At 39.3% G+C, this 20682-nt stretch overlaps 1 protein-coding gene across 1 annotated transcript in view; it reads left to right on the top strand.

Annotated features, from left to right (window-relative positions):
* Positions 1-2683: 2683 nt before the first annotated feature.
* LOC124550606 overlaps positions 2684-20682 on the top strand; it is a 96470-nt gene continuing 78471 nt past the window's right edge. The window contains exons 1-2 of the mRNA XM_047125328.1: positions 2684-2769; positions 19736-19810. Coding sequence (XP_046981284.1) covers positions 19753-19810 — 58 coding nt within the window. The 5' untranslated portion in view covers positions 2684-2769; positions 19736-19752. The remainder of the gene's footprint in view (positions 2770-19735; positions 19811-20682) is intronic.

Here is a 20682-nt window from a genome sequence, read left to right on the forward strand (position 1 = left end):
CCATTCCGAAGTGCCCTCAGGATGTGCTCTATCAATCGAGTCCTTCTTTTAGTCAGGTTGTGTCAGAAGCCGCTTTTCTCCCCTGTCTCTCTCTCTCTCTCTCTCTCTCTCTCTCGAACACACACACACAAACACACACACACACACACACACACACACACACACACACACACGCACATACAGGGTGTAACGAGTAAAAATGAAAATATTTTTACATGTGGTACCTTAGTATGTACACACATCAGTACGTTGGTTGTTTTTTCTCTGCGTCGAACAGTCTTCCCAAAGACAGGTCACAAACTTTAGTACCCGTTGTTTTCTGGATGGGCGTAACTGCACCACTAAGTGAACTACGGCTGCCAGTATAGAGCAGCCGTTTTGCACTCAGGTGTCCACGATTCAACACTTTACCTACAGCCCAGCGGAAAAATCTGCATCAATATTCTTGGAGGTACAATCCAACCTAAAAACACACGATTTGTAATAACTGTATAGCCTCTTATAATGTTGTTCAGTACACAGTCCTCAATCACGAACAGAAAGATCTTGCACTTACACCTGTTACACCAGGGTGTCCCAATAAAAAGTCATGTGTTAGGGATTGGTTGCTTACTCCAAAACAAAGGAAAAAGTCTAGTAAAAATGGGCTCCAATACGCATGTCTTGTTCATCTTCGATACTATGAAACTGATCTCTTCTACTGCAAGGACTTTGATTTACATATTTTGGAAGAGGTAGTATAACTTCCAGTAAAGATCATCTAAAAATGCATACTTTATGAGTTACCAGCAGTTGTTCACCTTCGCTTGTGTGAAATACATATCTTCTACAGAACAAGTGCACATAGCTGTTAAGGTATGCATTTTAGAACCCATGTTTACTAGACTCTTTTTCTTATTTTGGTCCATACTACCTCCTCCCAAAATATGGAAAGCAAACACCTTGAAATAGAAGAGTTGATTGGCATTGAAGGTAGCGAATTCAAACACTTGCAAGAGCTAAATGTGATAATACACAGACATCCGTGGGTCTGTCAGTTCCAACTTGTTGAAATGTTTATTACCAGTTAAAATGACCCTTTTTCGGAAGTGATAAATTTAAGCTAGGTGAGCAAAAGGTATGTTTGTTAGGTTTGAGGAAACCAAACGAAGGACACTTTGGGCGATACCACCTCTGCCAGGTCACATACAACTTAGCGATCGCTGCTTCGCTTGCATTTACGTAGTTTTATAAACTTATATTAGGCCTGGTGAAAAATTAATGTATTAAAGATCCCTTTCTTTTTTCTGTAATTCTGACCATGTCTTTTTGTCATGGTGACTGTTAAATAGATTTGTTTGATTTAGTTTACAAATTGCAACACTTTCTGAACCTTTCAAACTAATTAAGTCCATAGAACCATAGTCTTTTCCGAACGTACTTCTGACCAAAAAGCGATTCTGGTAGCTGGAGTCGGAGGGTTTTGTCAATTCGGCCTTTTGATTTCTTGTGATGTTACATCCATAAAACTTTCATCCCCTAACACTTATTTCTTTGTTTCTAAACGAGAAGTCAAATACCAATTTCCGTAGACTTAGGTTTAACAATGTTTTAATGTAATGAAATATTTTCATAAAAATTTCCATCCCTTATTTCACCGCCGGCCTTTGTGGCCGAGCGATTCTAGGCGCCTCAGTCCGGAACCGCGCTGCTGCTACGGTCGCAGGTTCGAATCCTGCCTAGGGCATGGGTGTGTGTGATGTCCTCAGGTTAGTTAGGTTTAAGTAGTTCTAAGTCTAGGGGACTGATGACCTCAGATGTTAAGCCCCATAGTGCTCAGCGCCATTTGAGTTTTTCTATTTCACCCCTTTGGGGACTGTATTCCCGGAAACACAGAAACATATATTTTTATGTATCTAACCGAGAAGCAAAATACAAATTTTCATAAATTTAGTTTCCAAACTGCTTTCATAATGAAATATTTCCATAAAAAGTTCATCTCCTACTCTTACTTCACCCCCTTAAGGCTTCAACATGTAAAAACACCGAAACATGTATTCTTTTATTTCCAACCGAGTGGCCAAATACAGCCAAATACAAATTTTCGTAGATTTAGCTTTAAAATGCTTTCATAACTAAACATCTTTATAAAACATCTTGTCTCCTGTTTTACGTTCTTAGCGGCTGAATTTCGAAAAATCCACTCTTAAACGGTGTGTACAGTATAAGATAAACAAACTCTCCAAATATTAAATTTATGTTCTTACGGGTTTGGGCTGGGCGATGATGAGTCAGTGAATCCACCAGGACATTTTCTTTTATATATTTAAAAGATACTCATGCCTCAGATAGCACTGATCAAACAGTATGTTTGCGAAGTGTGCTCAAAGAAAGCCTTAATTTTCTTCGACAATTGTTGCGTCCTCCCGTCGTATTCATGAAGGAACTAGTTTTTTGCGACCAGTATCGTCACTACTGAACGGTAAAGTGCGGTCTGTCTTCCGCCCACAATCTAGGGTTAGTGTGCGCACTGAAGTGAAAGGAATATTGAGCGACGTAGAAATACAGTCGAGTGGACTGTTTACGTATTCGTCGCGTGGCTACGAGGCTTATCGGGGATTCCACTGAAGATTAAACTACATGCTTTCTTTTCTTCGCGTCGCTCCTTGCATTCATCGCCCTGAATACTGCACGGCCAAGGTAGCAGTCAACTGGTATAAAGTCTCTCTGCCGCCTTCGTTCCGGTCTCGTGCAGCGCAGAACTGGCAAACCCCGTCAGCGAAGTTACAGGTGAGTGACAGAAAGTGGCTCCGGAGGCCTCTGGCCGGCACCGGAAGTTTGGAAAGGCTCATTATCATTTGCCGTAGGCAAACGAGATATACCAACAGGCGACAAAATATGTGCACTACATCTGTCAGTGTGCGCACCTGTCGTCTGCGCTTCCTCGGGCTGCCCATTATCACATGTAAATATGCCAGAGGGAACCGGTCCTTCCCCAACTGTCAGTGTCATGTTAGCCACTGTGTATAACAAATGTCAACAGTATTTCGCAGTATTTGCGCTATCGGTACCTAGCTGTGACGCTACAGCTCGGGGCCCGGAAATAATGCTTTCTTTTGCTTACAGAGGAACGTATTTCGTATATTATTTTGAAAGCTATACAGTAAAAATCTGTATTTTCGCTAAGACACTAATGCCAACCTACGTGCCAGTTTCCTCTGATCTGTGTTAGTCTAAAATGTGTGTGTTACATGAGAGTCCTTTTACCTTTTCAACCTGTAACTGTAAGGTACGTACCTGTGCAAATTCACGTAGTATTCCCTATTAACAGAAGAACTAGTTTTATTCATAAATGTCAGTGCCTTTTACTCAAGGTGCCGTCAGAGCTGGCACCATACTTCCGCCCAGAGGCGTTTCAGTATAACAACTTGAGTACTTTGGATAGCTCCACTTATCCTTCTTCGAAGTGTGGCAAGGTTCGGATATGAAGTTTGTTCACAAAATCTTTGATGTATCATCAAGCTCACAAAAGAATGAAGCTATATTGGGGGAAGGTGTGCGTGTATGAAATATATTGCTTCCCGAGGAGATCACGAATGTAAAATCAGAGAGATTCGAGCGCGCACGGAGGCTTTCCGGCAGTCGTTCTTCCCGCAAACCATACGCGACTGGAACAGGAAATGGAGGTAATGACAGTGGCACGCAAAGTGCCCTTCGCCACACACCGCTGGGTCACTTGCGGAGTATAAATGTAGATGTAGAAGTAGAAGGTGTTTGTCAACGAATTGATATGACCTGACGAGCCGGCCAGGATGGCCGAGCGGTTCTAGGGGCTACTGTCTGGAACTGCGCGACCGCTACGATCGCAGGTTCGAATCCTGCGTCGAGCATGGATGTGTGTGATGTCCTTAGGTTGGTTAAGTTTAAGTAGTTCTAAGTTCTAGTGGACTGATGACCTCAGAAGTTGAGTCCCATAGTGCTCAGAGCTATTCGAACCATGCCATTGACCTGACGAAACTACAATGTCCAGCCGTAAGTGCTGTTCTTTGATTGCTCTGGGAGATGACTCATATGAACAACATATGAAATATTAGTTCACTTTATTACATGAATGACAAAAAGATTTCATTAACTTGATACAGCCCTTTACCGCAGGATTACTTGATAACTTACAACTTTCATTATCCGTTAAGGGGGGTAGGACGTCAAACGGGCCGACTTGGAGCAGGAGAGGCACCACAGGACATTTTAATTTCCACTGTCTATACTTTTACAAATAGATTCATAAAACTTTAACAGCATGACCGGGAAGGATTCAGGACTCATACTCATAGCAGTGGAAGCTCAAAAACGTAACAAAACACATTTTTTTACATGTGAAATTTCATCATTTTTTCACTTACTACCGGCTGCATTTGTTGCTATAGGTACATATTTCTTCCTAAGTAAGAGAGATTCTTCGATGACTTTTGCACAGCATACAAACCATAGTTACAGGTGTATGAAACTCTAGAAGTTATTTAATTTATGAAAAAATGAATGAACTGTTACATTTTAAACTTCATGTTTATAAAAAACTCAAGGTTTATAGTTAATTATCTCATTTTTTCCACAGTTTTTTGATACATTTGGAAAATTCTAGAGTTTCATACACCTGTAACTACTGTTTGTAGGCTATGAAAAATTCATCGAAGAATCTCTCTTACTTAGGAAGAAAAGTGTACCTATAGCAACAAATGCAGCCAGTAATAAGTGAAAAAATGATGAAATTTTACATGTAAAAAGAAGGTATTTTGCTACGTTTTTGAACTTACGCTGCGTTGAGTGTGAGTCCTCAATCCTTTCTGGTCATGATGACAAAGTTTTATGAATTTATTTGTAATCGTATGGACAATAGAAATTAAAATGTCCTGTGCTGACTCTCCTGCTCCAAGTCGGCCCGTTTCACGTCCTCCCCCCCACCCCCCCCTTAAAGCATCACTTGGTGCACTTATTAGAAAACTCTTCTCTTTAAGTACAGTGTTAAATATTTACACATTATTTACAAAAGTACATGTTCGAAGTATTTCACTGGGGGGAATGCAGTGGGGAAGCCAGTGGGCATTCTGGTGAGATCCTCTCCTGGAACTGCAGGTTATGTAGCAAGAGTAAGTTGATAGAGGAGCAGGAGCGTAAGATCTGTGCCCTTCAGGTGCAGTTGAAAAACGCACAAGAGGAGCTAGATAGGATGAGGAGGGAGAAGGGGGTTGGGGAATGGGAGCTGGCTGTTGGCAAGAGATCTGGTAGGAGAAGAAGATTTTCAGATAGTTTTACTATTGGTGTTTACAATAGATATGACCAACTGTCAGAGTCTAGTGGAGAGGAATCTCTAGTAGCTGTAGATGTAGGAAGTATGCAACAGACCTCAGTAGTTACTTTGCCTAGAACAGTTGCAAAGTCGAAGAGGAAGAAGAAGGTTCTGCTGTTAGATAGTTCTCATGGCAGAGGTGTAGGCCAGCAGTTGCAGGAAGTGCTGGGGAGTGAGTACCAGGTCACCAGCATTGTGAAGCCTAATGCAGGATTGGCTCAGGTGACTGTTAACATAGGGGGGTTATGTAGGGATTTTACCAAAGAGGATCAGGTAGTGATTGTGGGTGGGGCTGGTAATAGTATTGATAGGGATGGGGAGTATGACATAGATGGTGACCTGGAAAAGATAGCCACTCAGACTGACAACACGAATGTGCATTTCGTGGAACTGTTTCAGCGTCACGATCGACCTCATCTTAACACAGCCGTCAGGCGTAATAACATGAGACTTGGGGGTGCGCTGATGACAGAAAGCAAGGGTCACATTTCGGTGGTGTCGGTGGAGTCTGTCAGCAGGACGGGTTTCACTAGACATGACCTGCACCTCAACAGGTATGGGAAGGGGAGGTTGGCAAAGCTTATAGGTGACAGCATAGGTGGGGTTGGTGGGACCACTCATGGAAAAATTCCTGTAGTAGTGGGTGTTAGAGCTTCACCTTTTTTAGATTGAAGTCAGCTGATAGGTATTCCTGCTTAAGGGAAGTCTCTCTAACAAAGGAACCACTTTTGACAAAGCTTAGGTATCCGAGTAATGAGGGAATTAGTATATTTCATCAAAATATACAAGGTATTAGAGATAAAGTTAGTGAACTGCTTATAGATGTTGACTCTGAAATTATTGGTATATCTGAACACTTCTTAAATAAGGAAATAATTCAGAGGCTTCCTTTACCAGGATACAGGTTGGCTGGCAGCTTTTCTAGGAGCTCTTTGCGGTGTGGGGGAGTAGCTATGTATGAGAAAAACGGCATCCCATTTGAGTCAATTGATGTTTCAAAGTACTGCACTGAAAAGGTGTTTGAAGGTTGTGCAGGTGTGGTTAAATTTAACGGAGCTAAACTTCTAACTGTTGTTATTTATAGATCCCCAGACTCCGATTTCACAACATTTTTGCTAAAGCTAGAGGAGGTTCTTGGTTCACTTTATAGGAAATGCAAAAAGTTAGTTATATGTGGTGACTTCAATATTAATTGTGCAAGGAAGAGGATGCTGGTAGACCTCCTTAATTCATATAATCTTATGCAAACCGTATTCTTTCCAACGAGAGTGCAAGGGAAGAGTAGAACAACCATAGACAACATTTTTGTTCATTCCTCATTACTAGAAGGGCATTCTGTTAGCAAAAAGGTGAATGGCCTTTCAGATCATGATGCACAAATTTTAACTCTAAAAGATTTTTGTGCTGCAACACGTGTTAAATATAGTCATCAGCTGTTTAGGAAAGCTGATCCAGTTGCTGTAGAGACTTTTGTAAACCTTATCAAGGAACAAGAGTGGCAAGATGTTTATAGCGCTGATACAGTAGACGATAAATATAATGCTTTTCTCAAGACTTTTTTCGTGCTCTTTGAAAGTTGCTTTCCGTTAGAACGTTCAAAACAGGGTACTAGCACAAACAGGCAGCCTGGGTGGCTGACTAGAGGGATAAGAATATCTTGCAGAACAAAGTGGCAATTATATCAGAACGTTAGAAACAGTCAAAATCTAAATGCAGCAGCCCTTTACAAACAGTATTGTAAGATGCTTAAAAATGTTATTAGGAAGGCAAAAAGTATGTGGTAGCCAGATAGAACAGCTAAGTCTCAGGATAAAATTAAAACCATATGGTCAGTCGTAAAGCAAGTGGCTGGTCTGCAGAGACAGGTCGAGGATATAGAATCAGTGCGTAGTGGGAATGTCTGTGTTACTGATAAGTCGCATATATGTACAGTATTTAATAATCACTTTATGAATATAGCAGGTGAACTAAATAGAAACCTAGTCCCAACAGGGAATCATATAGCGCTCTTAGAAAAAAGTGTTTCGAGACTGTTACCTGAAATGCTCCTCCATGATACTGACAAGAAGGAGATTGAGTTAATAATTAAATCACTAAAGACCAAGAACACTCATGGATATGACGGGGTATCTAGCAGAATACTGAAGTATTGTTCTATGTATGTTAGCCCAGTACTTAGCCATATCTGTAACTTTTCCTTTAGGAGTGGTCGGTTTCCTGACCGATTAAAGTACTCGGTAGTGAAGCCACTTTATAAAAAGGGAGACATTGATAATGTTGACAATTTTAGACCTATTTCCATGCCATCGGTGTTTGCTAAAGTTATCGAGAAGGTTTGTATATACAAGGTTACTGGAGCATTTAAATTCACATAATTTGCTGTCAAATGTTCAGTTTGGTTTTAGAAATGATTTAACAACTGAAAATGCTATATTCTCTTGCCTCTGTGAGGTTTTGGACGGATTAAATGAAAGGTAGCGAACGCTAAGTGTTTTATTTGATTTAACGAAGGCTTTTGACTGTGTTGACCACAAAATATTACTGCAGAAGTTGGACCATTATGGAGTAAGCGGAGTAGCTTACAATTGGTTCGCCTCTTACTTTAAGAACAGAAAGCAGAAGGTAATTCTCCGCAATATTGAGAGTGGTAGTGATGTTCAGTCCCAATGGGGCACTGTTAAGTGGGGCATTCCCCAAGGGTCGGCGCTGGGGCCACTGCTATTTCTTATTTATATAAATGATATGCCTTTTAGTATTACAGGTGTTTAAAAAATATTTCTGTTTGCTAATGACACCAGCTTGATAGTGAAGGATCTTGTGTGTAATATTGAAACAGTATCAAATAATGTAGTTCATGAAATAAGTTCGTGAATTGTGGAAAATAATTTGATGCTAAATCACAGTAAGACTCAGTTTTTACAGTTTCTAACTGACAATTCAACAAGAACCGATATTTTGATCAGACAGAATGGGCATATTATAAGCGAGACGGAACAGTTCAAGTTCCTAGGTGTTCGGACAGATAGTAAGCTGTTGTGGAAAGCCCATGCCCAGGATCTTGTTCAGAAACTAAATGCTGCTTTATTTACCATTAGAACAGTATCTGAAATAAGTGACACTTCAACACGAAAAGTAGTCTACTTCGCATATTTTCATACGCGTATGTCGTATGGTATTATTTTTTGGGGTAATTCTTCTGATTCAAAAAGGGTATTTTTGGTTCAAAAACGGGCTGTTCGAGCTATATGTGGTGTAAGCTCGAGAACCTCTTGTCGACCCCTATTCAATAGTCCGGGAATTCTGACATTGCCCTCACAGTATATATTTTCTTTAATGTCGTTTGTTGTTAGCAATATTAGCCTATTCCCAAGAGTTAGCAGCTTTCACTCAGTTAATACTAGGCAGAAATCCAAGCTGCATGTGGAATGCACTTCCTTGACTCTTGTGCAGGAAGGAGTGCAGTATTCTGCTGCATCCATTTTCAATAAGCTACCACAAGACCTCAAAAATCTTAGCAGTAGCCCAAACTCTTTTAAGTCTAAACTGAAGAGTTTCCTCATGGCTCACTCCTTCTATTCTGCCGAGGAGCTCCTGGAAGAGCTAAAAAATTAAGCAAATTCCAGTGTTACATTGTTGATTTTCTTTATTTAAACTTACTACTTGTCACCTGAATATGTTTCTTTTTATATTTCATTTTATCTGTTTCTAATATCGTGTTATAATTTCATGTATTGACTCCTTCCATGACCATGGAGACTTCTCCTTAATTTGGTCCCACGGAACAATAATTAAATAAATAAATAAAATGAATAAATCTGAGATTTTTAACAACATGTTAGTCCTACTCGATTATGTTGGCTGCTTCAGCTGAGGTCATGAACTGTATAGAGCCGTTCCATGCTATATTGGCCTCCGTGAGAGAGTGCTACTGTGCTGTGAGAGAGGCACAGTCTTCAGGTGTGTCTCCTATCCCTCGTTGCGGGTTACGGTGAGACCTCGCTTACGTCTTTGGTATCGATGTGCGTTGCAGACTTTGGTGTTGCACCACGATCTCTGGACGATATCACAGGTCTGTTTCCAACTATCAAATACCGAGAATGGTTAGAACAACAACGGACCACTAAAAAAGTGGTCTGTTTGCTGAAAAACTAACCTCTCAATTTGTTAATATCGGGATTATGTCAAAGTAGACGTCATCATCACAATGCCAGTACCCCAGTGAAAAGAGCTTATCACCTTAGTAAAGGTAAGTGCACGCATCTACGATTTGCCACGAATATATTCCTCAGTGGGAAAAGAGCTTCCAAACAGTAGTGCCTGATTTTGGAGATTAACGGGTTGTGACAAATGGCAGGTAACAAGGTTGAAACCATCACAAATTGTTAGTAGTCATAGTTTTCAATGATTGTGATTTAACCATTATAATCATCAAGCTACAGCGGTTTGCACAGAGACCCATTGATGGTTGGGTTGTGTACATTCGACTCCAGTGATGTGCGTTTACTTGATTTATGAAAACTGTGCGAACAATTTCTGCCATACTGGCATTCGGTGGATTAAGGGAAGTGAAAAATTAGTGTGGCTGTAAAATGTCGATTTTTATTTTTTTATTGAAAACTTTTATTTGGAGTTTTCTCTTTAATCTAATTCATGTGTCGCTGATTTTGGATGACCCTGAAAAAGGTATTTTGAAATAATTTACAGCTAAAGTAATTTATACAGGTCCCATGAGCACTTGTTCAGTTAGAACAAGATATCTCGGAAACTGTTTGCTCTAGAAGGCGGCTATATATGTCGATTTGTAGTGAACATCCTGCTGCTACAATGGTTGGTAGATATCTCTTCCTTCTTGTTGTATAATGCATGGTATCATCTGCGTTCTGTTAGGCACATTACACCATTTGTAGTGTGTATTTTGACGCGTTGCCCACTGAATGGCGTTTCTCACTTTGATCTGACTCCACCAAAGGAAAAAAAGAGAAGAAGCAAGAGAAATAGATTTTACAGAACATGTCCTGCTGGAAGTTTACATTCAGAGAATGAGGTTAGGGCAAGTAACATTGAACAGGGTTCTTCATCACCAAGTGCTTCGAAGAAGAAGCTTGTGAACAGTAATGAAGTCTATAGTTCGAGATGTGACAGTGAGAAAGAACTCTGGGCAACTGAAAAAATATAAAAACTGAAAAATATAAAAACAATAATCTTTTTGAGACGATCATCAATATTTCTGTGGGCTGAGATGCATTGGTAAAGGACCTAGAGCAGGAAAAGCTTTATGTGATGTTAAGAATCTGTCATGCCTCCTACGAATGTTTCAAGATATACAAAGGCCTTAGGGGAAACAGTAAAAGTAACTGTAAAAGAATTAATGAAATTTACAACAATGGAAGCAGCTGGAGAAAATGGTGGAAATAACTGCATACAATTTGACGGATCATGGCAGGAAAGAATCCATTAATTTAAGCATTCTTGTTGAGCTACAATAAGTACTGATATCAGGAAGGTGCTGGATGTCGAAGTATTGTCAAAACATTACCATGGATCACAAAAGTGGGTACCAATAATGAAAACAAACAACTGCATGAACACAACAATCAGAAAACATATGATGGATCCAGTGGAGAACTGGAAAATACCTCAGCTGTGAAGAGGTTTTAGCGCTCTCAAGAACAAATCGGTGTCGCTATGATAAATTCAGTGATGATTGTGACTATAATTCATTCGAATCAATAATTGGCTACAGGGGCTATGATGTCCTAAGACCGCAAAAGTAGGAATGCGTCTGTCATGTGCAGAGATGAATGTGTGCCCGACCAGCAAAAAGGTTGAAAATGGCGAGACAGTTAGAGGACTTTTGACTGACGAAACAATCAATCAGCTAAGTGAATACTATCGCCAAGCCATTAGAAAGAATATAAAGAACCTGGAAAGAACGAGAATGACAGTGTGGGCAATGTTTTCCCACAAGACTCCAAGTGATGAGAAGCTGACACTACATAACTTGGGTCAGTTGACTGGTGTGAATACCGCAAAGCTATGGCTGCAGAAACCGAATACACCAATGGAAAAAATCGTCCCAGAAACTGTTGGCGCAGCAGTAAAGTCCTATATACAGAGATCTACACATCCAGATCATCTGAATAAATTCCTCAAGGAAAAACTCAAAATGTAAATGAGTCTTTCGTTAACGTTGTATGGACCAGGGTGCACAAAAACGTATTTATGGAGTTGAAAACACAAAAAACTGTGGTCAACGATACTGGGATCACCTTCAGTGATAGAAATTCAGACATAATCAAGGTTCTGAAGCAATTCTAAATTAAGTTTGGCCATAATACAGAAGCAATTATACAAGAACTGGCTAGACATCGAGTCTCCAAAGCAGAAATTATGGTCAAAAATACAACAGAAGCTACAAAATACCTCTGGCTGAGAAGGAGACTGCGTCTGGTTGATACTCAAGATGATAAAAATTACAGAACTGGAGGGTTTTAGGCTCTCTCTTCATACAATAGTGAGTTTTCCTTTCCTTCGACTTCCAAGTGCGAATTCTGAAAAAAATATTTTTTGCAGATGTTCCCCGTTATCTCAGAAGCTACTTAAGCTAAAGCTATGAAATTTTTACCTCTTATTGACAGCGGTATTGTCTTTGCGTGGAAATACAATGGTACAGATAGAAACATTAGTTTGATCATAAAAACTATTTTTTTTGAAATTACATATTTTTAAGACCTCCATTAAAAATTCATTTCTTGATTCCTAACAAAGATAGATACTTGATAGTATATCAGTGAATGTATTACCTTGGATCGTTACTGAGAAAATCAGATAGAAATGTGTTAAATTTAACGTAATCAGGGTATGGCACTGAACTTCCCTAAAAACATTTCTTTATTTTGAATTCGTTGCTGCTCAGTTTCGCAGTCATTTTACATCATTTTAAATTAGAACTCATCAGAACTGAACTAATCTCTCACCAACTGTCGGTGAGGTGTTGCTGCACCTCTTTACACTCTTGTAAGTGGTATGCTACACAACTGGTGTTCAAAAAACACTTGGTGTCATGTCTTTAATTGTAAAGTACGGGCGTCCTCTTACATTGATACATTGTGTTATTGGGTAAATGCTTGGATAGCAACATAAGTTTGTACATGTTGATGGGTAATAGTATACTATCAGTTCAAAATGCCTACTGTGGAGTAATAAAAGCAAAATAAAGGGATGTTCTAATTCACCAAATATCGCTCAATACGGCTGTTATTATTCAGACTGTTTCAAGCGGTTGCAGGTCCTATTCCCCGTAAGGAAGTTACTTCGAAATTAAACCTGCATATTGTCAGTACTTGTTTAAGTAATCTCAAGTCGCAACCACGCTCAGATCCAAATCCGAAATCAGGGTCGCCATTGAAGTACAACGCTTAAACCCGAAAGCACCGTTTATCACAGACACCAGCATACAGCCAGAAAAGAACTCCAGGATGGGAAGTGAGGCCATCTATAGAAGATTTATGAAAAGCTTAACATCCACTTAACGGTACTTTGGTAGATCTTGCGGGAAGATGTCAACATGATGAAGACATGTGCAGTTGTCTTCCCACATCTTCAAAACACATGTTCACATGTCGGCCAGTCTGTGGATGGTTTTTAAGGCGGTTTTCCATCTGCCTCGGCGAATGCAGGCTGGTTCCCCTTATTCCACCTCACTTACACTATGTCGGCGATTGTTGCGCAAACACTGTTGCCACGTACACGTACACCATAGTTACTCTACCATGCAAACATTTGGGGCTACACTCGTCTGGTGTGAGTGAGACGTTCCCCGGGAGGGGGGGGGGGCGAGGGAGCGGAATGGGGGGTCCACTGGGTGTCTGGGGGTTGAACCGCACAATAACCCTGGAGTCGGTGTGGGGCGGCGGTGGGGTGAGAAGACTGCTGTAGACTGTTGTGGGGTTGTGAACCATTGACGACTACGGCGGAGACGAAGCCTCTCCGTCGTTTCTATGTCCCCAGTTTAATACAATACAACATGCCAGACAGCGTAAAACCTTTTTCCCCATCTACAAAACTGTCTTATTGAAGCGTCTTCATGTATCAAACGTTGTTGCTATACTGAAGGAATAGTGTATAGCTCTATGTTCATATCTGTGCCACAATTATGATCTAGTACAATTTCAGAGAGGACTATGATGTGGCTTTAAACTATTGTTTTATTGATGACTGTCGCTTTTCGATTGTTTTCTAATAACGGAATTTCTCAGATGAAGAAAGTTTTGCAATATTAATGTTAATAAGAATGACCGACCACAACTGTACTGAAATTATGTTTTTCTAAGGGACACGATTTCATCAGTGGACATCATCAGGTAACATAGAAAATTCGCCAAAAGCCTTTGCAACTAATTCTTAACGAACCAGTAAACCCCCGATTCTTTCAAGTGCCGCACTCTCATGTATAAAACAGCTTCAAACGTCTGATTAATTTACAAATGAGTAAATCAGTTAAATATTTGACAGTAAGCATGTAATCGAGAAAAAGTTTAGAAAAGCTCTGAAACTATGCTTAAAGTTTGTTGTAAGTTGCGAAGTGCTCTCATTATCAAACACTTAATGCATATAGTCTGTATAATTTGAGCTCCAATTTAAGTAAGATAACCATTAATATGTGTCCGGGAGTTATTTAAATAATTCTAGTTTTTCAGACGTTCATGCGACATAATATTTACAACCATTAGATTCAATTAATGCGCTCATTTTCTTTAGTTGATTTTCCTTGCTTATTTTTTGCATTCCATTTGCTTTTCAAGCTTTTTTTACTGTACGCTGTACGATATTTGTTTTGGAAATGCACCACAAAAATAGCGTCAAAGAGTTTCGCATTATCACATGATCGGAATTAACAGAGCTGTTACAATTCATAGTATTCCTGATTTATACATTTATTGAATGACAAACTTTACAGTACTGACAGCAAAAACTGATACGATGTTAACAAATGAACTACTGCGTATCCATTCAAGCATTTTTCTTGTTTTATGACATATTCTACATATTTAAGGATCGTCTCGCTATGGATCTATGCAACAAAAAGTTCGTCTAACCAATGTAATGCTTCGAAAATTCATTTCATTGGGAGAATCGCCACTTTACGGAGAGGAACCTTGTCAGCACAGCGAATCACCCACCGAATTGGCGTACACCGTAGTTCGACGTTCTCCAAAGATTCAGTCCTTTTATGAGACACAAAACATCGGAGATGTGCCTCTTATTGATTTCCCGCTGCCAACTACATCAGCTGATGACCTCTACCTAAAAGATATAGGCTCGTACATAGCCTGAAGAAAATGCAAGTGTGCCTTTCACTGCTTCTTCGGGGGAGAGTAGTTGGCTGTGTCGACTCCAGATAGTGCGAAAACCTCTCCACACGTTCTGTTTGGCGTATAGGTATCCACTATGAGCAACAGTACGAACACCCCTCAGCACCGTGGTGCTGGAAGAAGAGGGTTGGCAAGTGAACGCTTGGAATGGAAACTGGGTCAGTGGACTTGGTTGCAGGATTTGTCTTACATCAGATGGTCGTCGTTGAAGAGTATGGAGGCGGACCTATGCGTGTTTCGGACATGCAGTCCCGCTGGCTTATCAAGGAGAGGCCAGTCGTGTTTTGCACTGTTATGATGAACGAACATGAAACACGTATCACTGCCATAGAAGGTAATTCAAGAGCTACGCAGTATCGGGAGTGGATCCTTTAGCGTAATGCCGAGCCTCATAGTCAACGATTAGGCAATGGATTCATCTTTAAGGGCGATAATGAAAGACCGACTGCTCGGCACGTTCCTCAAGGAGGCAGAAAGCAACCAAAGAGAATGGACTACAGACATGAACCAGATTTGGCCCACATGGGACCAGTGGAATCTTTGAGGATATCGTCGCAAGATCCCTTCGCAAACACTGTATGACATCGGGAAAACCTTGCAAAGAACGTGACAGACTGAGTCATATCTCGAACAGCTCGTGGAGAACAGGTGAAGGAAGATACAAGCAATTTACAGTACAAACTCTGGTCAAACACTGTAATGAATAACACCCAACAACGGAGTATAGCTTCACAGATCTGCAAAGCTATTCGCTTTCGAACATATTGCTTTTGTTTTGGTTTTTGTTTTCGTTTTCTTGCACACTGAAGGCATTATCTTTTATTTTCGTAAGGCTCATTTTCAAATTCTCTAGCAACAATAGAAGAAATTTTCAGATCCCAATCTGCGAAAATTGAAGGAATGTATGTTAATGGAAAACGCCTGAATTATATTCGTTTTATGATGACATTGTATTTTCTGGTTATATATAAATATATATAAGAAACTGATGAATTTAGGGGAGCAATTTCGGAAAGGGGCTTACAATAAGACTAAAGTATAGTGTAATCAATACATAGCAAAAAAAACTGTAAGCTGCATTACTAATTAACTCATAGAACGAGTTAGTAAGTTGTATTTGAAACCAGAATTGCGGGAATCTTATATCAGTTGTAGGCGACCCTATGGGATTGGTCTACTGTATGGAAACACTTGTTAAAATTTCACACATCTCCAATTTTTTCTGTGATACTTTGTGGCACTATTTTGATTTCTGACTTTAAAATAAGATAATTATCCTACAAATCCCTTTTGTTTCATTTGATCTTAAGTGACATATATTCCGCACATTGCAATATTTTAGTTACGAAATTTCTCATAACATTTCATTATCTATTAAATCAAGAACTGTTATAATTTTTTAAAGCACGCTCAATTTTTCATGAAAAACAGTCACATGGAGAAAATATAAACTGTTTTTATTTTGGTGATGTGGAATATGCCATAGTTTCTACAAAACTCTATTTAACAATGTTCTACTATAATACACAAATATTTTAATTTTATAAATTTTACTAATCTCAAGAGGCATGTTTTCGTTATAACTGTTCACTCATGGACGCAGAAAACTATGTACAAATGCTAATCCGACCAATTGTCTGTTCTGGAAGAATCTAGAACTTGTTGCTGTAATATATCATTTGTCATACATGCCAAAAGATATTTAGTCTTTGTTATGGTCTCGACTCGTACAGTCTTAGTCTGGATGTTGAGCTGTAAGTTAGTTTTTATGCTGCGGACAGAATGTGCGTCAAGTATCACTTATTTATGTTGGAAACAGTAATTGGTATTTAAAATACACTCGGAATATTTTACCAACTTATTGACTGAGGGCAGTGATCAGTATGAATACGTATATGTTCGAAAGAAACTCTCTTTAGCGACTGCAGAAAACTGATGCCTAAATTTGTTTTGTCTACCTGGATGGGAAGTAAAAGAAAGTGCGATACAATGTGAATAAGTTTCTCGACTAATGTTCAACAAACATGGACTTTAACATCAGCCCCTACACAAGAGAGAGTTGAAGCCAGAAATTGCATTCACGAAATAACGTGAGTGTTAAATTTTTTGCTCAATACCTCACACAATTCAGCAAAGTATTTTAACGTTGCTGTCTCTCATACAACGTAACTATGCATTTACACAGCTACATGACTAGCTGAAAAAATGCACTTATTTCGCATCAAGTTTCGTAACAATGGCTTTTAAATGGACTTACGGAACAGTAATGTTAGTACCTGAAGACTACAGTGCTCAGAAAAGTTTACTTGGTACATGAAAAGAGACCAGTTACCATTCTGATGGTAAGGTGCCTGTTCAAACTTAATTTATAATTTCTGTTAGGCAATAATACTGCCACTGAGTGTTTCCATATTTAGCAGCTGTATTTATTTCTCCTAATGCTTTGTTATTATAAGTTGTTTTATGATTTTTCTGATTTACACAATTGTTGATGGCTTTGAGCATAACTTCTTCTGCAGTCTGAATAATGTCTTTTTGAAGCTGTTCCCAACATATAGGTATTCTTACTTCTGTACGGTAAACTATTTGGGTTGGTATTTGTTCTTTTTTCTAAATATTCACCTAATCTTGAGTTTGGTTGGTTGGTCGATTTGGGGGAATCGAAGTCATCGGTCCCATCGCATTAGGGAAGGATGGGGAAGGAAGTCGGCCGTGCTGTTTCACAGGAACAATTCCGTCATTTGCTTAAAGCGATTTAGGGAAATCACGGAAAACCTAAATCAGGATGGCCGGACGCAGGTTTGAACTGTCGTCCTCCAGAATACGAGGCCAACGTGCTAAGCACTGCGCCACCTTGATCGGTGTCTTGAATTTGACGATAGGTAAGTAATGGTCTGAATCAAAACTGCAATAAATCATTGTGATATAAAATATCAACACATGAGCATCATAAACTGAGAGAGTTATCGGAAGATTTACACTTTGCCTCTTGAGACCTTTTTATTTAAGTTGTATCAATGGTGGTTACGTTGGTTCCCAAACCCTGATTACAAATGTGTACAAGGAGAATTTGTTTATATGAAGTAACGAATAACTCACCTATAAGTGACGGTTTCAGTAACAACAAATATAAGTCATTGACTGCATTTTGCTATCAAACTGATATGCCGATACGAATGTACTAGAAAAATTTTCCCTGTAAAAGCTAAATTCCTTCGGAGAGTCCTAAGCCTTCCAGCGATTTATCAAACTCACTCAACAGCGGAATTTATCGGTCCAAAAGTTGGAGCATGTGTGAAGACAGTGCAATGAGATTTCGATGTATGAAGCCATTCGTAGGAGATTCGAACCGCTCGAAGGCTAAAATACTTTCCAAGTCTAAGGACTTGTTATACAGAATAGTTTACGAATGAAAAAAATATAGTATATGCTGATGGATACTGAATCTAAATCTAAAATACATATACCGTGAATCTGAAAACGTGACAAAAATCAAGAAACCTGATGAACATCCAGACCAAATAAATACATTTATTGTTTCATTGCAACTATAGTCGATACTGATTTATCAAGCAGTATAGCTCATTAATGTCAAATAAATGGGAAACACTGAAAAATATTTATAAACATACAGTATAAAAGAAAAAGGTCTGACAGAAAGCAGTTACTTAGAAGTAGAAATGTTAATAATACAAGACTTCCAAAAGTATAGAGAGCAAGGTAACAGGAGTGAAATGGTTTGAAGAAATAAAAATGTACACTTTGAAATCATGAAACAATATTGGTTAAAAGTAAACAAATAGTGGGGTGGTACTGAAATTAATATGCTGTCCTCTGAGGTCTGTAAAGGAAGAAAATAACGATATGTATGTTAGTACCCATCCGCCCAGTTCACGGGTGATAAATGATTATCACTGCGTTCCCATCATCCACTTCCATAGAAAGTCAAAAGTATTTTTTCGATTCGTTCTTGTCAGTGCTTTCGGAAAATAAAAAGGAAATATTAATCTAAGATCTACAACTTTTCGTGGACAACCTATTATCCTTCTTGTACGTATATTCTTTTTAATGATTCATTCTTTTCTTGGTCTCAAGTGTGAAATCAATCTGCTAGTGACTCTTGGTTGTCTTCTTCTCTGCAAGTGAATTTCGTTATCTACTGTGGCCTTTAGGTGAGGTTATAGGGTGGCACTGGGGCCGAGTCGAAAAATTTTAAAGCAATCGTTCCAGTTTTGAAGACTAAATCGCTGATAGTCCTATACTTTTCCTTTTTGATGATAACTTACCGTCCAGCACAATCACAACTATTTCAGTACGAAATTACTGGCCATCTTCCGGTCGTGAGAGGATAGGATGGCCCACCGAGGTTACGGCGGAAATGTCAATGTTTTTGATTGATGTCATTGACAATGTTGTTTCCACAGCAATGGGAAAGGACTACAGTACCCTCCTTATGACCTGAAGTCGGCCAATACTTTCGTATTGAAATTGTTACGATTGTGTCGGACAAGAAATTATTTTCGAAACATGCCATCACTGGTGTCTCTTAGTACGACTGCAACGACTGTTTTTCAGTTTTTATCTTATTACTTAAGTAAGTTTCCAGAATTTTATAACTATGGTATAAGCTAAATTAATGAGTACTAGTAAAGGTACAACATATAAAGAGTGATCAGAAAGTTTCCGTTCGGAGGCACACTAACCCGTTCTCTGTACGTCGGTGATTATAAACCCACGTCAGAGTCACACTGGGTTTCATATACGCTGCAGCTATGCCGTCAAATAAGTACTTTTTAATCGCCCCTTAATCAAGAAACAAGCGTGAAACATATACATACAGAAATAAAAATTTAAAATGTACTACACGCACGTTTAAGTGATCCACAGCGTCAACAACTGTAACTGCATTTCAGTTGTAGCACATATTCACATCCAGCGATACGTCATTATGAGCTAGTAATTCTCCCGACTTCCATTAGACTGTTTATTTGGCATAATTTCTGTAATTGTCAAATAATACGTCTTTCTTTCGCAGGTTCCTGCTTGCTGGTCATGGGCTCCGAGAGGTCTTTGCTGACGATGTTGATAAGTGGTATAGTCCTGCTCCAAGGTAATTAATTCATACCACTGATTACATTATATAGACTAGGTTTTTTTAAAGTTGGATGTTTCGTCTGTTCTTTCTGTTTTGTGAAACGTTAAATCAAACACATAGACAAGTGATGCGGTAGTTACGTGCCTTCTGCAGAGAGCACCACAGGGCAAGATGGTGTAATGGTTGGACAATGGACTCGTTTTCGCGAAAACGAGTATGGCATCCAGATTCAGGTTTTCAGTCATTTCCCTAATGCAGATGGTTCCTTTGCAAGAGCACGGTCGATTATCTGAGCTTCTGAACCGTCTCGAATGACACTATTCTTCTTTTCTTCCTTCGTCCATAAAGCACGGCCAATGGACCATCTAATTTACCCTGAATTGCGATTTATATTATGTAAACTTATTAAAAATTAAGAACTTTGACGTTTATAGGGATTTCCTGGGAATGTAGTTACAATAGGGAAACTACACTTTCTGGACAGTCTTAAGAAAGTAAACTTTCCGCGCCAAGACTCGGTTAATAACTGCACATTCGGCAGTATACGCCGTATGACATAATTATGAAGTTGAATATTTTTTACAATGTCAGGTAAACCTGTCTAACAGGAGTGAGCTAGTCGACTTTGACCCTCGGAAATCTGAAGAGTGCTAGAAAACTATATCTGCAACTGTCAAGTAGCAGTGTTCCTAGACTTAAAAAAAGGTACCGTTCGGTCGACTGAGAAGTCATAGAAATCTGAGTGGACGTGGAAACAACGGAAACAATCAAATAGACGTTAACGAGAGCCCTTTTTAAGGTAAAATATATGGAGTAGGTCTCCAAGGAGTTTAACATTAAATTAGGTGTCAGGCGGTGTGATGCACTGTCTCTGCTTCCCTTCAGTT

This window comes from Schistocerca americana, chromosome 1 (genome assembly GCF_021461395.2).
Source record: "Schistocerca americana isolate TAMUIC-IGC-003095 chromosome 1, iqSchAmer2.1, whole genome shotgun sequence".
In the NCBI taxonomy this organism is placed as follows: Eukaryota; Metazoa; Arthropoda; class Insecta; order Orthoptera; family Acrididae; genus Schistocerca; species Schistocerca americana.